Source organism: Pelodiscus sinensis, chromosome 8 (assembly GCF_049634645.1).
Source record: "Pelodiscus sinensis isolate JC-2024 chromosome 8, ASM4963464v1, whole genome shotgun sequence".
Lineage (NCBI taxonomy): Eukaryota > Metazoa > Chordata > Testudines > Trionychidae > Pelodiscus > Pelodiscus sinensis.
The window spans coordinates 72,206,286-72,224,004 of NC_134718.1; the positions used below are offsets into that span (position 1 = coordinate 72,206,286).

Here is a 17,719-nt window from a genome sequence, read left to right on the forward strand (position 1 = left end):
GACAACTGCTCCTGTTTGAAGTGCTATGATAGCTGTATCAGTCCCAGGATATTAGAGAGACAAGGTGAGGGAGGTAATATCTTTTATTGGATCAACTTCTGTTGGTGGAAGAGAGAAGCTTTAGGCAAACTGTTCCTATAGCAACAACATAATGCTACACCATTTTTAGAAGAGAAGGGTGAAGTTCTGTACAGAGAGAGAAATGACAATGCCCTTAGGAATTTGGCTAGATTACAAACATGAAAAAGCACAGCACTGTTAAAAGATTCTTTTGGGGTGGGTCTATCTGAATAATCAGGATGGCTCCTGCTTCTTCCTGGTGGTGGGGGGGGATTGAAGACTAAGATGGGCTAGACAGAAAACAGAGGGGAAACTGCACTATACATCTGCTGGGCATACTTACTTATCAAATTTTTTAACAAGACACACATAAACGTTTATCTATGTTATCCTCAAAATAGGAATAAAAATGTATACAGACACACTGGTTTTAAACTTTGACTAGCCTGTGAAGTGAGCAGAGTCGGATATTTAGAAGATTTGGAGATTCAGAGCCATAATACAGCAATTTACACTGCAGTAAATCTGGATCAGCTGACTTCAGTGCTAGAGAGGGTTAAGGAGTTATTACCCAGACACCGCTCTGTCCTGGATGTGACAGGGAGCTGCATGCTGGGGATGTGAATTGGGGAGGGGGCAGGACAAATCCAGCTGCACAAGGCAAGCTAGACATAACAGGCCAGAGCTTGCTCCCCAGAGCTGCCTGGCTGCGACTGGACAGTGTGTTGCCAAGCTTCGCCACTAGTTAGCAATCATTCTGCCCTTGCTTCAGGGGTGCTATTTAGGGGATGCTCCTCCCCCAGTTTCATACCACATTATAATTACAGTTTGTGTGTGTGTGTCAGAGTGTGCATGGAAGATTGAATGAAACAGACTGTGTGTGTTGAGGGAATCTGTAAGGGAGACTGTGCGCATGGGGGGGGGAATGAGTGGGAGACAGCACAAGCCTAGGTGTGTCAGCATGCTGTCTATTTAAGTGGCCCATTCAGGAGTCTGTTGCTTGTTTAGTGGAGCTGCAAGTCCCACTCCTGAGTCAGACACACCAGCACAGACAGTTTCCCTGTCTCCACACCCAAGCTCAGCAGAGACCCACTCAAGCACGGCCACCTCTAGCATCAGGTGAGCTCCCCCAGTGCCAGTCACAGATCAACTTCCTAAAGAAGGGGATGCTTAAGTGTAAACACTGTGTTGTCTGGTGCTGGGGAGCTGACTGCGCCAGCACTGCAAATCTGTCAGGGGGTCTGAGCAGGGACTGGCACAGAGACTGAGTAGAAGATTATTTTCCTCCAGTCTAGGCCAGTGGTTAAAGCCTCTTTTTTTGCAGCTCAGGTAGCAGTCTGCTTGCCCTGGCTGCTGCTCTTTGCAGGCCACGGTGAGCAGCAGAGGGAAGTGAGAGCAAGTGAATCTGGAGTGTGTCTGCTGTTTGGAGCCTGGCCAGCGGCCACAGCTCTTTCCACTGTGACTTCAAAGCTGGGCGGCTGGAGAGAAGCGGCTGCATGCCAGGTGCCCAGCTCTGAAAGCCTTGCCCCTGCTAGGAGCTGAGAAGGATGGCTATGGGGGTTAGGATTAAGGTACATTTTGGGATGGGTGTAGCTCCCTCTAGCATCACCTCTGTGAATGACTTAGCATGTTCTTCTCCCATGCTGTTTTAACAAATGGGGAACTGTGGGCATCTGTCTTACTGACTACAGTACATGAAGGCATATTTCTTACTGTTCCCTTTAGTAATTTGCCTTCGAGCCCTTCATCAAGGGAATACATTTTTTCTAGACTCTGATCTTTCATGATCTTCATGGGGCTATTTCTAATCTCACCTTGTTTTGCTTACCAGCACTCTAGATCATACCCCTGTGCTCTCTTAGGCTAGGTCTACATTGCCATGTTACAATGGAAAAAGAAATGCAAGTTGCGGTACGCAAATTGTGTATCTTTTTCTGATTTACTTTCCAAAGAGGCTTTTCCGAACTTTGGTGCAACTACCTGGCGCCAAATTTTGGAAAAAAGTGCTCTTTTAACATATCCCTTGTTCCTCATAGAATGAAGTTTACAGGGATGGCAAAAGAGCATATCCGCTTTTTCAATTTTTTTTCAAAAAAGCAGATGCGTTCCTTGGGCGTGGCATACCTCCGGTATCCCAGAAAAGCAATGCAGTCTAGACGTAGCCTTATTTCTGTTAGTTATTTCTACCCCTCATTCTCATCCACAACACAATCAACCTACCTGTTCCCATTGTACAGGGAAGGCCCTGTACATCAAATGTCATATTATTGTATTTTTACCATTAGTATAGTAAAAGCTTGAAGATTTTGTTTACTGCATTAATACTTTTAGGTATGCTTTACTGCTAAATAAGTTAGTGTTATAAGAATGTTCAAGCATGGGATAAATTGTTGCTTTTCTAAGTGATAATAAGCCTTTGATAAAAATCATAACGAGCCCTTAGTTTTCCTCCAGTCACACGAGTACCCAGGAGAACATATATTAATGTAGAGCTGGATAAAATCCTTTTGGCAAATAGTAAAGTCACTGACAAATACAGTTTTGGGGTAAACAAACTATTTGCAAATTTGGTCGAATCTGGTAATAGCTTTGAAGTAAAACCTGAAAACAGGAAAATTTTGGAATACCATAAAGATTCATTTTGAAAATGTCAGTTCCACTTCTCATTTTATTTTGAAAATGTCACTTTGAATGAACATTTAATTTGCCTCGAATAACTTTTTAAAAATTTTAGTTTTAGGCACCTAGAAATTTTATTTTGTTAGAAACTTACTATTCCCTTTCCCCTTCCTCCCCCCCCCCGGAAATCAAAAATCAGTTTACTCAGTTCTACATATGTGGTTCCTCATGACAGTCACCATAAACTATAATCCATTGCTGTCTGACACCTTGATTTTCCTTCATGATATTCCCGCTTTTCCATTTCTTTTCAGTAGTTTCACATATACGTTTCCTCCCCTCAGCCATGCTCTCTCTTTCCCACAACACGTTTTCTTACCTGTACTAATTTTTTGGGAGACAGACCATAGATATATTTTTGTCTTGTAAGCATTTTTATGACTCCCACAGATGTGCTGGGCACCTCACAGAAAAGCATGTCTGTAATTATGATGGGAATTACTTTACCTCAGTGCATCTTAGGGTCAGATTCTGTAAGAGTGACCATTTCCATGTAGCAAACCTCAACACACTGTCCACAGAAATACAGTGAAACCATTAAATGATAATTGAATGAACTTGTTAAAGTTTGTTCAATAAATACACTACCCCTGCATTGAGCTAAGCTATATTTTATAAAGGAAATAACAGAAAAATAAACTGGTGGAAAAGAATAACATTTTGATGCAAAAAGGTAACATTTCACAGGTTTCTTCAGTACCGTATAGTTGTATCTAAAAATTATATGCTAACCTAATTACTGTATCTTCTGTGGACGTCATCGTAGCCTGCAGCACTTATAAGCACCTTCTAGCTGAATTCCTGACACTAATATTAGTCTGTGGAATGGTGTTCAGAGTAACAGCTGTAACATCAGTAAAGAATTTCAGACTCTTTGCCTCTAATGCTTGTGTGGGGAGGGGGAGGGAGAGGAGAGGGAGAAGCTGTTTGGAATATATTTCCTCTGAGACAAAGAGCTTTGATGGACTGACTTAAATTTCATCTGGTGCAGTCTGCTGCTGAAATATGAACTGGATTTCCATTCTGCAAAAGGCCTTTAGCATGTTCTAATCCCATGATCGCTGTAAGCACCGGAGCAAGTGAATATGAAATAGAAATGACAGAACTGAGTATGGTAGTGTGGAAGAGGGAGGAAAGAGAATGGAACAATTATTTTAACTGCCTTTTTGTTTAACCCTGAGCTATTTTTGTATTTTCTAACTGCAATCTCATCTTGGTACAGTGTATAAATCCCCTGAATATGAATCTCTTGGATTTGACCTGACCGTAGAAAGATTAGTTTCCATTGGATACCCTCATGAGCTGCTCAGTTTTGTCTATGATCCTGCATTCCCTACCAGGTAAATGACTAAGAGATACTGATTCAGTCTACGTGTGGCTTTCAATGTTTATTCTGTGAAGTTGATAGATGTGACATTTCAAATTTTCAGAGGGCCTCTTGTAAGCCTGCAGTTGTCCACAGAACTTGGATAAACGTACCTAATTGACTTGCAGTGACTGACATCACTTGTGCAGAAATTTTGCACAAGAACATTAATTTTTTCTCAAAATCTGGGGCTGAGAGACTGAACTTTTACAGAATATGAGACTGCTAGAATGTTTCATACATTATTTTATTTTGTTTTGAAATAAAGAATTCCTGCACGGTATTGGGAACCCAAACTTTGCAGCAATGTCCTAGTGCACAAGAATGATCCTGAAAGTGAAACAGACTGTGAAGAAAAATAAAACTGGACTAGTTAAGTTTAATTGTGAAAATGGAATGAAATGCAGCAAGCGTGCCTGCAGATATTGGTGGAAAGTAAATTTAATTGTTAGAACTCTGACACATTTGAGAGACTCTTAGGAGCAGAGATAAGGAAGTTTGGGGTTTGACTGATGGCTTTTTAATCTATGTGTCCTTAAAACTTTTAAAGTTGTTTCCAAATATGCCTTTGCTGGACTTAATCTTACTGGTTTCTGTAGAACCTTCTATGGACTGTTTAGACTTCTATGGACTGTATAGCTGCTGAGCTCTGGTTTTCAGTCTGGTAGCCTCCTCCCTTCCATTCCTCCCTCCTTGAGTTGCACTACTGCCACACATTGCCATTTCCATAGTAGGAAGGTGGTCCATAATGAAGCTGTCAGGAAGATTCCAATGAGCATGTGCACTGAATTCAATGCCTTCATCATGGGGCGGAGAAGGAAAGGTTGACAAGATAAGGACAGCTGGCAGCAACCTTTCTGCCAATCACTCTTGAAGAAGCTCATTGTTTTCAGCAGGCATGGCATCTCTTTTTCCCAAAAGCTTGTGACTACAGGTTATGTGGTTTTGCCAGAAAAGATGTAGCCCTCAAATTGGTGGTAGGAATGACACGACAATTTTTGCAGCTGTGACATACTGTATGTAGCTCTTCTAAATTCAAGAGAGATGCACAAGACTGGAAAGGTTCCTCCCCACCATCAGTTCTCCATTGAATCTATCAGGGAATCACTAAGACAGGTGTGAGATCCAACTTCTTGACCTTTTGTAGATTCTCCCTCAGTGTTCGATTCTGTTTTGGATGGGACATCCAAGAATAAGCTCAAATGTCATACTTCAAATAGGCCCACGCAGAGCTGATTCTGAGTCCTGCTCTTATTATAGTGTATTTGGTCACTACTCAGTGTGTTTCTCATTTCACATATTAAATTCCTTCCTTGACAGAGGCCTGGTGTTTGATACGCTTTATGGAAACCTGTTGAAAGTTGATGCTTATGGGAACCTCCTAGTTTGTGCACATGGTTTTAACTTCATCAAAGGGTGAGTAATGACAACTTGGACATTCACGGGTCATTGGTTCTGACTTAATAAATGGCTTAATAAACCATAAAGAATTGCAGTCCATTGGTTGATAAGAAATGCTTTTTATTTTTACCGTTTTGAATTATATTTAATAATTTTTGAGTGTTCTGAAGTTAATGATATTTCAACTCTAGAAAAAAAAAAGTCAGTACAGTACAAAGAGGCCTATATTTTTCTATAGTCCTGGAAATAGAATAGGACGTAGTAAGGGAAAAAAAGTAAGGGGAGAGGGATAGCTCAGTGGTTTGAGCATTGGCCTACTAAATCCAGGCTTGTGAATTCAGCTTTTGAGGGGGCCATTTAGGGAGCTGGGGCAAATCTGTTAGGGATGGTACTTGGTCCTACCATGATGGCAGGGGACTGGACTCAATGACCTCTCAAGATCCCTTCCAGTTCTATGAGATAGGTATATCTCCATAATATATTATATTATAAAAGTTTATAGGACAGTGTATGGGGCTTTTAACCTGTGCTGGCATAATTCAATTTCAGCATCCTGTCATCAAGTAAAATAGTTCAGTTGTGTCAACCCTCTCTGGAACAGACAGATGTCTTTATCATATGAACAGCTGTATATGATTCAGCTCATCAGTCTGTGCTTGAAAGAGGTGAAGGATTGAACTAACTTCTGAGCTGAATTAACTCTTCACCTCTTCTTGTAGCTTATGGTTTAAGCCAGTGGTAAAGCAGTATGAAGGTTTGTGTGTGATGTCCTGCAGTCCCATTGGCTGTTAGCATTCCTTTTACCTCTCTGAGCAGAAAGAAGAGAAGTGTATCAGCAACTCTTTGCATCTATCACCCTGAGAAAAACATTCCACTGTTAGCATCGAGGAAGTTAAAGAAGGACTTCCCATGATGCAAAAAGGGAAGGCTGCAGGCCATAATGGTAGTCCATTAGTATTCCTCCACCATCTTGGTCCCAAAACACTCCAGTGGCTAGCAGTGTTGTACTCTACTACCTTAAGGACAGTACGGATCCCTGAAATATGGCAGGAGGCAATGGTAATTATTGACATTCCAAAGTCTGGTAAGCCCCATGGTGAAGCAGGAAGCTATAGACCAGTGTCTCTACTACACAGAACCTATAAACTTCTATCCTCAAAAAAATATTTCCTTTTACTGAGCCAGTTATCCCTGTCAAACACATGGGCTTCCTGCCAGAACATAATTGCTGTGACCAAGTTCGGCACTCACACTGAGGCTGGCTATCAAAAAAAACTCCTAAAGACTGTTGTAGTACTGGGTGACCTGTCATCTGCATGTGGTACTGTATGAATTGAAGGCTTGATGCTGAAACTTGCTAAAATCATACCTTGCTCCCAAACACTTCACCTGCTGTTCACCATGCTGAGTAATAAGACGCCTGTGGAAAAACTTGGGTAACAAGATCACCACACTCCGTATCATAAACATCAGGTTACCACAAGGCACTGTACTTGCACCAACCTTTTTTAATAGTTACAGAAGTGACATGATGCCAACTAAATCACAAATATTTGGCTATGCAGATGACCTTGCCATGACAATCCAAACATCAGACCTCCATGTCATTGAGAGAGCATTAACTAAGACCTCCAAAATATGGAACAATATTTCCAAAATGGAGGCTCAAACCAAGTCCTGGAAAACAGTAAGCACATTTAATCTTGATACGAAGAGTGCCAAAAACACACAGAACGTAGCTTTCTGTGCTAAATGTGTGCAAACAATTACACTACAACGTGTCTCAGATTGAAACTTGACCGTACCATCTCCTTCCAGGAACATTTTGAAACAGTAGCTTCAAAGATAAAACTGAGGGGCAACATAATCCAGAAACTAGCAGGTACAACCTGGGTTTCATCAGCATAAGTGCTGAGAACATCTGAAACAGCACTTGTGTACTCAGTAGCTGAATATTGTGCATTGCTATGGAGCAGATGCAGCTACACAAAACTTGTGGATACTCAGCTGAATACAGTGATGTGGTGCATCGCAGGAACCCATAAGTCGACTCCAACACCATGGCTACTTCTCATGTCTAATATTGCTCCCCTGCCGATACATCAAATTGCTGCAACATTCCATGAAGCTGAGCAAATCCAGGAAAACATGTCTTCCTATTTACCAAGGCCTTGACAATGCACTCTCCCCTCCCCGCAACATCTTATGTCCTGCAAACCTTTCTGGGAATATTCATTTAGCCTCATGTAATCAGGCTCTGATCAGAAGGAAGGTTGGAAAGCAGATTGGCCTAAACAAGACTTAAAAAATAAGTACCTTGCATCAGATCCCACCCAGAAGGTACCTGGGTTTGATCTTCCATGTGCATTTTGGTCAACTCTGTCCCAAATTTGAATCAGACATGCACAAATGGAAAATCAAAGATTTCCCAGTGTGCATATGTGTTTCCCCATAACAGACCATCAAGTATAATGCCCAAATTATAAATATGAAAGAGGCATTACTGCAATAAATTCTGCTACTCCGGATGTAGCCATTTGGCTTGATCAACTCCAGTTGGGTAGGAGAAGTGTAAATGTGCCCTGCATTTGGCCCTGCTGTGTATATAATGGTAAGCTTTGAAAGCAAAGTGCATAATTCTGTCAGTGATCATTTTAGGAGAACAAGAATAATTACTTTTTTAACACTGCCCCCCTGCTGTTTAATTGCAAAGAGCCTCATTATAGCCTTCAGCAAAACAACCTGGCACATTGCTGATGAAAGCTGCATGTGGGTGTTTAAAAAAACACATGGAAACTAGGGGAAAGTTTAATCAGTTAATTTTAATCAAACAACGAAAATGCAAAGGATTTAAATATACCCCTGACTATTAAGGTAAGGCTGTGGTCACTTAGCCAATCTGCTTCCCTGTCTCAGATTTATTGACTTTACTGACCAACCAGGGATGTTTTTGCTCTGCTCGAGCCAACACAACCATGGAGTGTGAAGTGCATTCTGTTCTTTTGCATCACCAACACACTGTTAATTCCCCGCTCATCATGGTAAAATGAGGTGTTGATTAAAGCTTGAGGGAATCTTGAATTAATTGATCCTTTTATGATAATATTCAAAGAACTACTGAGTGTGTTATTGTTTTTAATTTTTCCCTTTACCATCTTATTTCCTTTCAGGCCAGAAACTCGGGAGCAGTACCCAAATAAATTTATTCAGAGAGATGACACAGAAAGGTTTTACATTCTGAACACGCTGTTCAATCTACCAGGTAAGTCCCTAGTTGGATGCTGTAGGGCTTGATCTTTTCACTGAAATTAATGGGAGTTTTGTCATTAATTTCCTGACAGCAGATTGGGCCCTAAAATACTGGTGTGTGTTGAGTTACAGGTATACCTCTCTTCCTCCAGACTCCTCCTCTAAAGTTATTTTGATTTATGATGTAGCTCTTGTCTTAATATTCTGTTTTGTTTCTTTGCAGAGACCTACCTGCTGGCATGCCTAATAGATTTCTTTACGAACTGTGACAGATATTCTAAGTATGTATATTACCTGATTTTATAAATCTTACGGATACAATGTAGTCTTGAATATATGTTTTAAATAATGGGTGCACAATATAGCACTGAGCTGCTCTACTGAGATCCCACCTCCCAGTAAGGTCAGTGCAAGCCTTTCCATTGACATCTCTGGGAATAAGGTCAGTCCTCTTTAACTTTTTAATATAAAGGTGAATTCCAAGTTGATGAGGTGCCTCTGTTAACATTGTTGGAGTCTGAAGGCCTAGAGCAAATGGACGCAGTAAAGACCCTGGCAATGCAGTTTGGCCCTCATACTGTGTACCTTTCTCAAAGCACTGGTTGCCACAACTTTACTGTAGAGAGACAACCTCTAGATATGAACTGAATGAACAGTTGGTTTCCATTTCTACTCTTTTCTTGGCCCCTCAGCTAAGACTCCAACAAATAATGCCAAGTGAGTTGGAGGTTTCATGGTCTTAAAGTTTATGATCTGATACCCCAAACTCACTGCAAACACAGTGGCCACCAAACAGCTCAGAGATGTCTGTTTTCAGTGCCTAACAGTTAGAACTCTATTTGAACCAGTAACCTGGAAGTAAAATTCCCCGGCTCAATTAAGAGCCACTTAGATTCTCATATAGTAGTTTTAACATTTTCATGGTTTAGAACCTTGTCCACTCACCGTGAAATATGCTAATGACATGGGTTTGTTTAAAAGACCAGGTTCACTTAATGAGAAAGTTGTTTAAAATGTTAAGTTTGGTTTTAATAACTTTAAAGGACACATTTTGCAAATCTTTATCGTATTTTTAATTACTATGCATAGCAAACTTTTTGAAGCAGGAAATGCATATTTTCTTTTTCCTCCATCATGTATGTGCTTCAGCATCTGTTATTGCAGGATTGCTCATAAGCACTATGCTTTCAGCACTTACTGGTTTAGAAAAGGAATATTGAGACACGTGGGATTTTGGAGGGATAAAACACATCAATGTTTACATGGGCCTACCAAGAGATGTATGTTAAAAATGGTAGGATGCAGTTGTTTGGGAAGTAAAGATTAAATGCATATGCAGTTTTGCTCAGGGACACAGGAATTGCCATTCTGGATCAGATCAGTGGTTCTAAAACCTCCCCTAATGACACCTCAGTTTGGGACAGTTCCTCAGATTTGTCACCTAAAAAGAATGGCTTAGGTTTGGGTATCTCCCTCACATCCTCAGCTGTGAAGACCAATGCAAAGTATTAATTTAGTTTCTCCGAAATGACCTTATTGTCTTTGAGTGCTCCTTTAACCTCTCAGTTGTCCAATGGCTGCTCCACTGGTTGTTTAGCAGGCTTCCTGCTTCTGATGTACTTAAAAATTGCTATTATTTTTTGAGTTTTTGGCTAGCTGGTCTTCAAATTCTTTTTTGTTCTTTCTAATTATCTTTTTACACTTCATTTGCTAGAGTTTATGCTTCTTTCTCTTTCCTCACTAGGACTTAACATCTTTTAAACAATGGCTTTTTATTTCTCACTGCTTATTTTATTTGGTTGTTAAGCCACAGTGGCAGTTTTTTGGTTCTCTTACTATGTTTTTAATTTGGGGTACACATTTAGGTTGAACCTCTCGTATGGTGTCTTTGAAAAGTTTCCAATCATCTTGAAGGGATTTCACTTTTGGCACTATACCTTTAAATTTCTGCTTAATTAACTGCTTCATTTTTGTGTAGTTCTACTTTCTGAAATACTTTATTATGTTCGTCTTTTTGTATATCTCTGTTATGTCCTGTGTTATTCATCATCTGTTTAAACTACAGTCCCAGTCTATCAGTCACCCCTAAAATGGAAATCTTTGAATGTCCTTTACCATTATCTACCTACCATTCCATTAGTGTTAGGAGGGAGACTAGAATCACGGTCACAAGAGCATGAAACACCACACTACTGGAACATGGACCAGAGACAGGAATCCGCTTCCTGAAGCTCTGAATGAATAGCACGTTTGGGTAACAAACACCTCTCATGCTGCTGTATACATGATGTCTGTTCAGAGAGGCTCCATTAATTGGGAGCTATTTACAGGAGCATTCTCTCAGTTCCATCACCCATGAAGTAATAAAAAAGGAAATAATGAGTACAAATCGGGACTACAAGCTTTGTCAGATATATTGAACTATGCTGTCTCCCTGGGTTGCTCATTAGTCACAGAGTTCCTGTGTCGCTTGTATACTTCTTACTGGCTGCTGTTCTTTATCTGACATATATGATCTTTCTTTTTGTTCCTCATAGCTGTGAAACAGGATTTAAAGATGGAGACCTCTTTATGTCCTTCAGAAGTATGTTCCAGGATGTCAGAGATGCTGTTGACTGGGTTCATTACCAGGTGATTGGAACTCCTTGGCATTTTTTTGTTAGGCATTAATTGAACTACATCTGTCTTCGGCTCTCAGAATGGAATCAGTTAGCATGTGACTGTATCCCTGTAAAATAAACTTGTTTTGCAATTTAGTAACCATGGTGCAGGACTACCCCCTTGGGGACAGTGCTTACTTCTGTCCTTACACGGGAGGATCCCTCCATTCTTTTCTCTCAGCCATGCCTAATTTTCCTTATCTGTAATTAACAAGCAATTTAAAGATGAACCATATTTGCATTTTATAACAATTTTGCAATGCTGATTGTATTGTACATCTACTCTAGAGTATTAATTGCTTTATACTGTTAGCAAGCTGTGTTTGTGATGGATGGAGAATTTCTTAAGTTTTTATCCTCTGCTTCGTGCAGGGGTCGACCTGATTTTATATACGCACACATATTTACCTATGCTAATTGGATTTCCTAATCAGTGTTTGTAAATAGCCAGCTGAAGGCCTGATTCTGATCCCCTTATTTATATGAAGAGTCCCATATTGAGTAGGATGGAGCACTTTTATATCATTGGATCACATTTTATGCTTCAGGTTATCCTCTGATTTCTAAAAATTCAGAAGGGAATTTTTCTTCCCATACAGAATTTTGCACAATTGACCAGGTGCTGTGTGGTGCACTTTGTTTTTTACTGAAGCACTATGGTCATTTCTGGAGACAGGAGATCAATGGTCTGATCTGATATGGTGATTTATATCAGTGTCTGTTTCTATCACAATCCTTCTTGAAAGGGTTGAAATAGTGTTAATGTGGATATTCACTTCTAAAATTAGCACTGGAGTCAGGGACTAAATGGCTCATAGGATTTGTGATAGCTCATGCTCTCTCTCTAGTCTAGAGTCACCTGTTCAGATTCATTCCTGGTTTGTATTTTTACACGGCTTTGACAGCGTGGAAGTTGTAGATAATCTGATGTAAGTTAGATCATTATGCCCAGCATCTCATGGAGTTCTCTTATTTCTATTTCAGGGAACTCTCAAGGAAAAGACACTTGAGAATCTGGAGAAGTACGTTGTGAAAGACGTAAGTATGGGGTTATTTTGCTGAGCTGTGTAACGTATTGTACGAGGAACACAGGCAGGAAATGTGTAGAAAGGAGTAAACTTGATTTGTTTTACTGAATTTAAAGTGGAAAGTTCAGACCCTTCCTGTATCCCACACAAATAATCCACGTAGCCTGGTTTTCATCCGCACATCTGTTAAACGGATTACAGTAAAGGAGAACTTAACACCCAGTGGAGGTGATGAGTTGGTTAGGCTCATGAAGGCTCTATTGGTGGGGAAGGGGACAGTTTCTTTTACTGCCTGTTCTGTTAGCACCATAAATCACTCAGTGATGCGTCTCTGATGACCTCAGCTTCAGGAGAGGCTGACATATTTTCCCAGACAGAAGTATTAATTTAACCAGACAGTTAAAGAGGCATGAGGGGGGGATGAGAAATTCCAAGAAACCATCCAAGGCTCAGTCTCTCAAACTTCCTTCCAAAGTGAGTGCAATGTCTGACCTAGGAGAGCTGAAACTGCCCTCCTCCCTGCTTTTGGATTGTCTTTGAGGGACGTGCATGAGCGGCAAGTAAGTATTCTGCAGACAGTCTCCAGGAGTAGGCCCCATATGTAGTAAAAACTTGTCTGAATGTAATTTTGTTCAAAGTAATTAACCAGTCTAGTTACCTGTCTGCAAACTGCTTTGGAAACTTCTCCTTTGGGGTAGTCGGCCATCCTTTTAATTTACATATTGCTGAATTAGGATTTATAGCTTGTTAGTATAAAAAGAGCTCCAGCCTCAAACTCACTCTAACTTTGATGTTTGAATTATGACACGTCCCTCCCTATAGACTTGAGTGTTCAAAATTTCTCTCTAAGGGGTCATTTTGGTAATTTACCGGCAGTCCCTAGGCCAGATCCAGTTTGTGTGAAGTGGATGAGTATGCTACAGTATGTGAAGTGCCACTAACCTATTAGTAAAAGTCTTCATGGGGAGATCAGGGTCTGCTAGCATCTGCGAACACAGTTAACAATTCCCATTTACATCTCTTCCACTCTTTTCATTTCTATATGCAAGGAAGTTTTCCTGATGCTGTTGCCAGTTTAAAATTTGTTATCTTGTAAGCATGATTGTATTTGAGCCTGTGGAACTCCTTGCCAGAGGATGTGGTGAAGGCTAGAACTTTAACAGGGTTCAAAAAAAGAGCTGGATAGATTCATGGAGGTTAGGCCCATCAATGGCTATTAGCCAGAATGGGTAGGAATGGTGTCCCTAGCCTCTGTTTCTCTGGAAGTGGGTGACAGGGAAGGGATCACGTGAGGATTACCTGTTGTGATTCCTCCCTCTGGGGCATCTGGCATTGGCTTCTGTCAGCAGACAGGATACTGGGCTAGATGGTCCTTTGGACCCATTATGGCTGTTCTTATGAGCCTGTTTTTTCCAGTGGCAAAGTGACTGTAATCCTTGCGTGTCATTTTAGGGGAAAATGCCATTACTGCTGAACCGCATGAATGAGGTTGGAAAGGTGTTTCTTGCCACAAACAGTGACTATAAATACACAGATGTAAGTACGCCTGAAATACTTGGATTTGCATAGAACATAACAAAGAAAAACTGGCTATTCATTTTCTTACATTTTCTGGTTTCAATATTATGACTCTGAGTGTGTTCTGTATACTTCCTGGTGGGAGGTAGTGTAATCTAGTGATTAAAGCAGAATCTGGATCTAAAAACTCTTGGGTTCTATTCCAGACTCTGATACTAATTAATTATGTGCATTATTATGCATAGAAATAATTAATTATGTGCATTATTATGCATAGAAAGCTTAGAAATTGTTTGAAGTAGAATGCAGATTTTGAAGGCAAATCCATTCTTTTATTGTAAAAATTACAGTTTTAACTTCAACTGATTTTTTTATTAATTTTGTTTCCAAAATGTAATAAGTCTAATGTCAAAACTGACAGTAAATTAAAAAAAAAAAATTGTCTTGCCTGAAAAGGTAGAAACTGAGAAGCAGACTGTTATAAAGTAAACGAGTAAGTATTGTAAAGTCCTATAAATATTTCTAATTTTTTCTTTCAGAAAATTATGACTTATTTGTTTGATTTTCCTCATGGACCAAAGGTATGTGATTTTAGGACTGCTCTTTTACTAGCAATTAAAGTACATAATTATCTCTGAGTACCATAACAGGATTGTAATTAGCAAGTATGGGAATTAGCAAGTATAGTTAAAACACACTGGCTGTTTAGTTTCCTTATGTACAAACGATAACTAGAACCTTTAGAGAGAGATTATCAATTGTTTAAAAACAAGAATCTTTAATAGTAGCATAATCTAATAATGTTGCACATTGTATTCAAGAGCAGTATGAAACTGACAAAGTTTAGATGTCAGTAAGAAATCTTATTGGCAAGGAAAAGGGCTTTGTAAATGGAAAGGAGAATCTAGGACCTAATACTGATCTCAACTCACCTCCGGACATGTTAGTCCTGATTTATGCTGGTCTAAATGAGGGCAGAGGTAGGCATGGAAATGTTTAAATATATTTGTTCGACAAACATTTGTCTGCTTAGTACAGTCAACTTAATTGATTACTTCACCGGTCACACAATGCATAGCTCACTCAGCTCCTGTTCCATTGAGTTATTTCGTTATTTACATGTGCCTGTCAATATTGCACCAGCACGCGTCACAAATGAAAACAAGAGGATTTTAAACATTTGTTAAATTAAATGGTAAAGGAAACAGACAGCTCCATCTCTGAACTGCTGCTACCTCCTCAGTGATGATTATAGTCAGAAAAATCTTTTGATCCAAAAATATGTGCCTTTGTACCATGCCCTGATGGTCGATGACCTCAAGCTGGGGTTATTTCCATTTCTGGTATTCTTCACTCACTGAAAATACCTCGCATCCTTGAGAATACCAGTTAGGGATGGTCAGTAACCCTGGCCTACATCTCACTCTCTCAGCTGATTTCAGCACCTTCTGAGAAAGTAATGCTGAATAGCTGAATGCTGATTGGTGCTTGTATCTCTGACGCATGGTTTGGTACAGAGTGCTTCCATGAGGATAGGAGTCCAGGCTGTTTCCTACCATTTTGAGAATGTTCACAAAGCCATGTGCTGACTTCACAAGGATCCAGTGTTGTTTGCAGGATAGTTGCAGTTGTGTTGGTCCCAAGATATGAGACTCAAAGTAGGTGAGGTAATGTCTTTAATTGGACCACCTTTGGTTGGTGGAAGAGACAAGCTTTCAAGCTTTACAGAGATCTCTCTCAGAATAACCTATGAGCATGGATCTTTGCAGGATGTCACCTTTACACACAAACTGACAGCTGTTATTTACAGTATCTTTTACTGCAACAGCTGAGCGATTATCTTACATGTGCAGTGCAGTCGCTCCATCTCAGCCTATGATGTCAGCCTCCCAAGCCAGGCTTGAATTAGCCCATACTGGCTGGAAACCTCCAAGGAAAACAAAATGCTTTAGGAAGTGGTGCTGATATTTCAGAACTCTCCCTTCTTAGCCATTACCATAGAATAGTGCTAAGAACATTATCCTGTTGGGACCCATCTGACAAAAACAAACAAACAAAACTCTGTTTACTTTTAAGGAACCAGTCCATTGCATGTACAGGATTATCAGTAACAGCCCTAGCCAGAGTCCACTGTGACTTATTACATTCTGGTTTCCTACATTTCCCTGCAATGGAATTTCTTTTGGATTCAGTGTGTTTCGCTTCCTCTAAAACTAGTGTTTCTTGGTGATGTTAAATAGCAATCATGTTGGGACTCAGAGGTGGCTGCATTTCTGCAGTGTGTGAAGCGATTCCTCTCTCTCTAGTTTATGAAAGTGTTCTGGGATCCTTCAGGATGAAAGGTGAAATAAATACAACAGCTCGTATCATCAAATGTATAAGTGATTAGAGAAGAAGAGGCTGAAGGCAACTGACACTTTTTATGGTTCTTGTTTCTTCCTTTCCTAGCCTGGAAGCTCTCATCAGCCCTGGCAGTGCTACTTTGACCTAATTTTAGTGGATGCACGAAAACCCATCTTTTTTGGAGAAGGCACAGTATTGCGCCAAGTGGACACTGTAAGTACAGCATGCAGAGCACACTTCTATCTGCTAAGACTTGTATGGCATGAGGAGAACATCCCACATGGTTTCTTTAGGCACCTTGGAAAAGGAAATGTACTTTTCTGTAATGGACTCTGCATTGAAATTCATAGGAGATATTGGACTGGAGTTTGCTTTTAGTTACACCCAGTCAATCCCATTGCTGTCAGAGGTGTGTGTCTCTCATGGGCAGAACTGACTCCTTATGAGCTAAATTATAATACAGCAAGCTGCATTAGGAAGAGTGAAACATAAAACCCATTCATGTGAGTGAATGTTGCCGCCAGTCTCCCAGGTAGAGATGGGTTCAAGAGAAGAAAGAAAAACCAGACAGAAAAGATGCCCCACACCAACTGCCCATCACTAAAGCGATTTCTTTCCCCTTCTCTACAGGCTACTGGCAAGTTGAAGATTGGTACCTACACAGGGCCCCTGCAGCATGGCATTGTCTATTCGGGCGGTAAAAGCGAGAACAATTCCATGTGTATTGTAGAATGAACATAAACAGTTTTAGCTTCTCAGCCTACTGGCATAATCTGGGGTTGTTAGGTTAGTCTCTGGTGGTATTTCTGCTAGGCAAGCCCGTTAGTGCAACCTGGCGGGCCTGCTGCTCATTCGGCATTGTGCAAGGATTTTAAAGGGCATGAGAGGGCTGTGGCTGCTTGGGACTTGGCCAGGAGCTCTCAGCTGTTTTTATACTTCAGTGCCATGTTCAGGTGTTTGTGCACCCAGAATCCTCTGGCCCAGTTCACATGTTGCTTCCAAGGAAGGGCAATGGGAATGAGCGCGATGGCTTACACAGCTCTTCTGACACGTGAAAATGGTTTGGATCATTCACTTGGGGAGAAGGTGAGAGCCGGCACAGAAAACCCGATACTGCCCACAGGCTGGAAACCACAGCACCAAGTACCTGTGCAGACATTCCTGCAGGGCAAACAGCTGCAAGTGCTTGGCCACTGTTGTAATGTGCCAGTATGGAGCAGACAGGCTCTTTGGGGACACCCCTGAGGAGATTGCTTTCTGGCCCAGTAGGGATAATACATTTGGCAAAGGTGGTTTCTGGGAAGAGGACGACCAACTTGCTGTCTGTATCCCACCACCCCCTGTGTCTTGGCTGTCAGTGTATGTTTTTTCTGTGTGTAGCTGCAATTGCTGGACACTTGTTTTTGCACTGTGTG

At 40.7% G+C, this 17,719-nt stretch overlaps 1 protein-coding gene across 3 annotated transcripts in view; it reads left to right on the forward strand.

The window, feature by feature from the left end:
- The window catches only part of NT5C2 (5'-nucleotidase, cytosolic II), an 89,006-nt gene that overhangs the window by 65,455 nt on the left and 5,832 nt on the right, over nucleotides 1-17,719 (forward strand). For all 3 annotated transcript variants that reach the window (XM_075935560.1, XM_075935562.1, XM_075935561.1), the window contains 10 exons: nucleotides 3,962-4,079; nucleotides 5,426-5,521; nucleotides 8,677-8,768; nucleotides 8,979-9,036; nucleotides 11,293-11,386; nucleotides 12,400-12,453; nucleotides 13,896-13,979; nucleotides 14,501-14,542; nucleotides 16,410-16,517; nucleotides 16,935-17,001. In XM_075935560.1, the coding sequence (XP_075791675.1) occupies nucleotides 3,962-4,079; nucleotides 5,426-5,521; nucleotides 8,677-8,768; nucleotides 8,979-9,036; nucleotides 11,293-11,386; nucleotides 12,400-12,453; nucleotides 13,896-13,979; nucleotides 14,501-14,542; nucleotides 16,410-16,517; nucleotides 16,935-17,001 (813 nt within the window). The remainder of the gene's footprint in view (nucleotides 1-3,961; nucleotides 4,080-5,425; nucleotides 5,522-8,676; nucleotides 8,769-8,978; nucleotides 9,037-11,292; nucleotides 11,387-12,399; nucleotides 12,454-13,895; nucleotides 13,980-14,500; nucleotides 14,543-16,409; nucleotides 16,518-16,934; nucleotides 17,002-17,719) is intronic.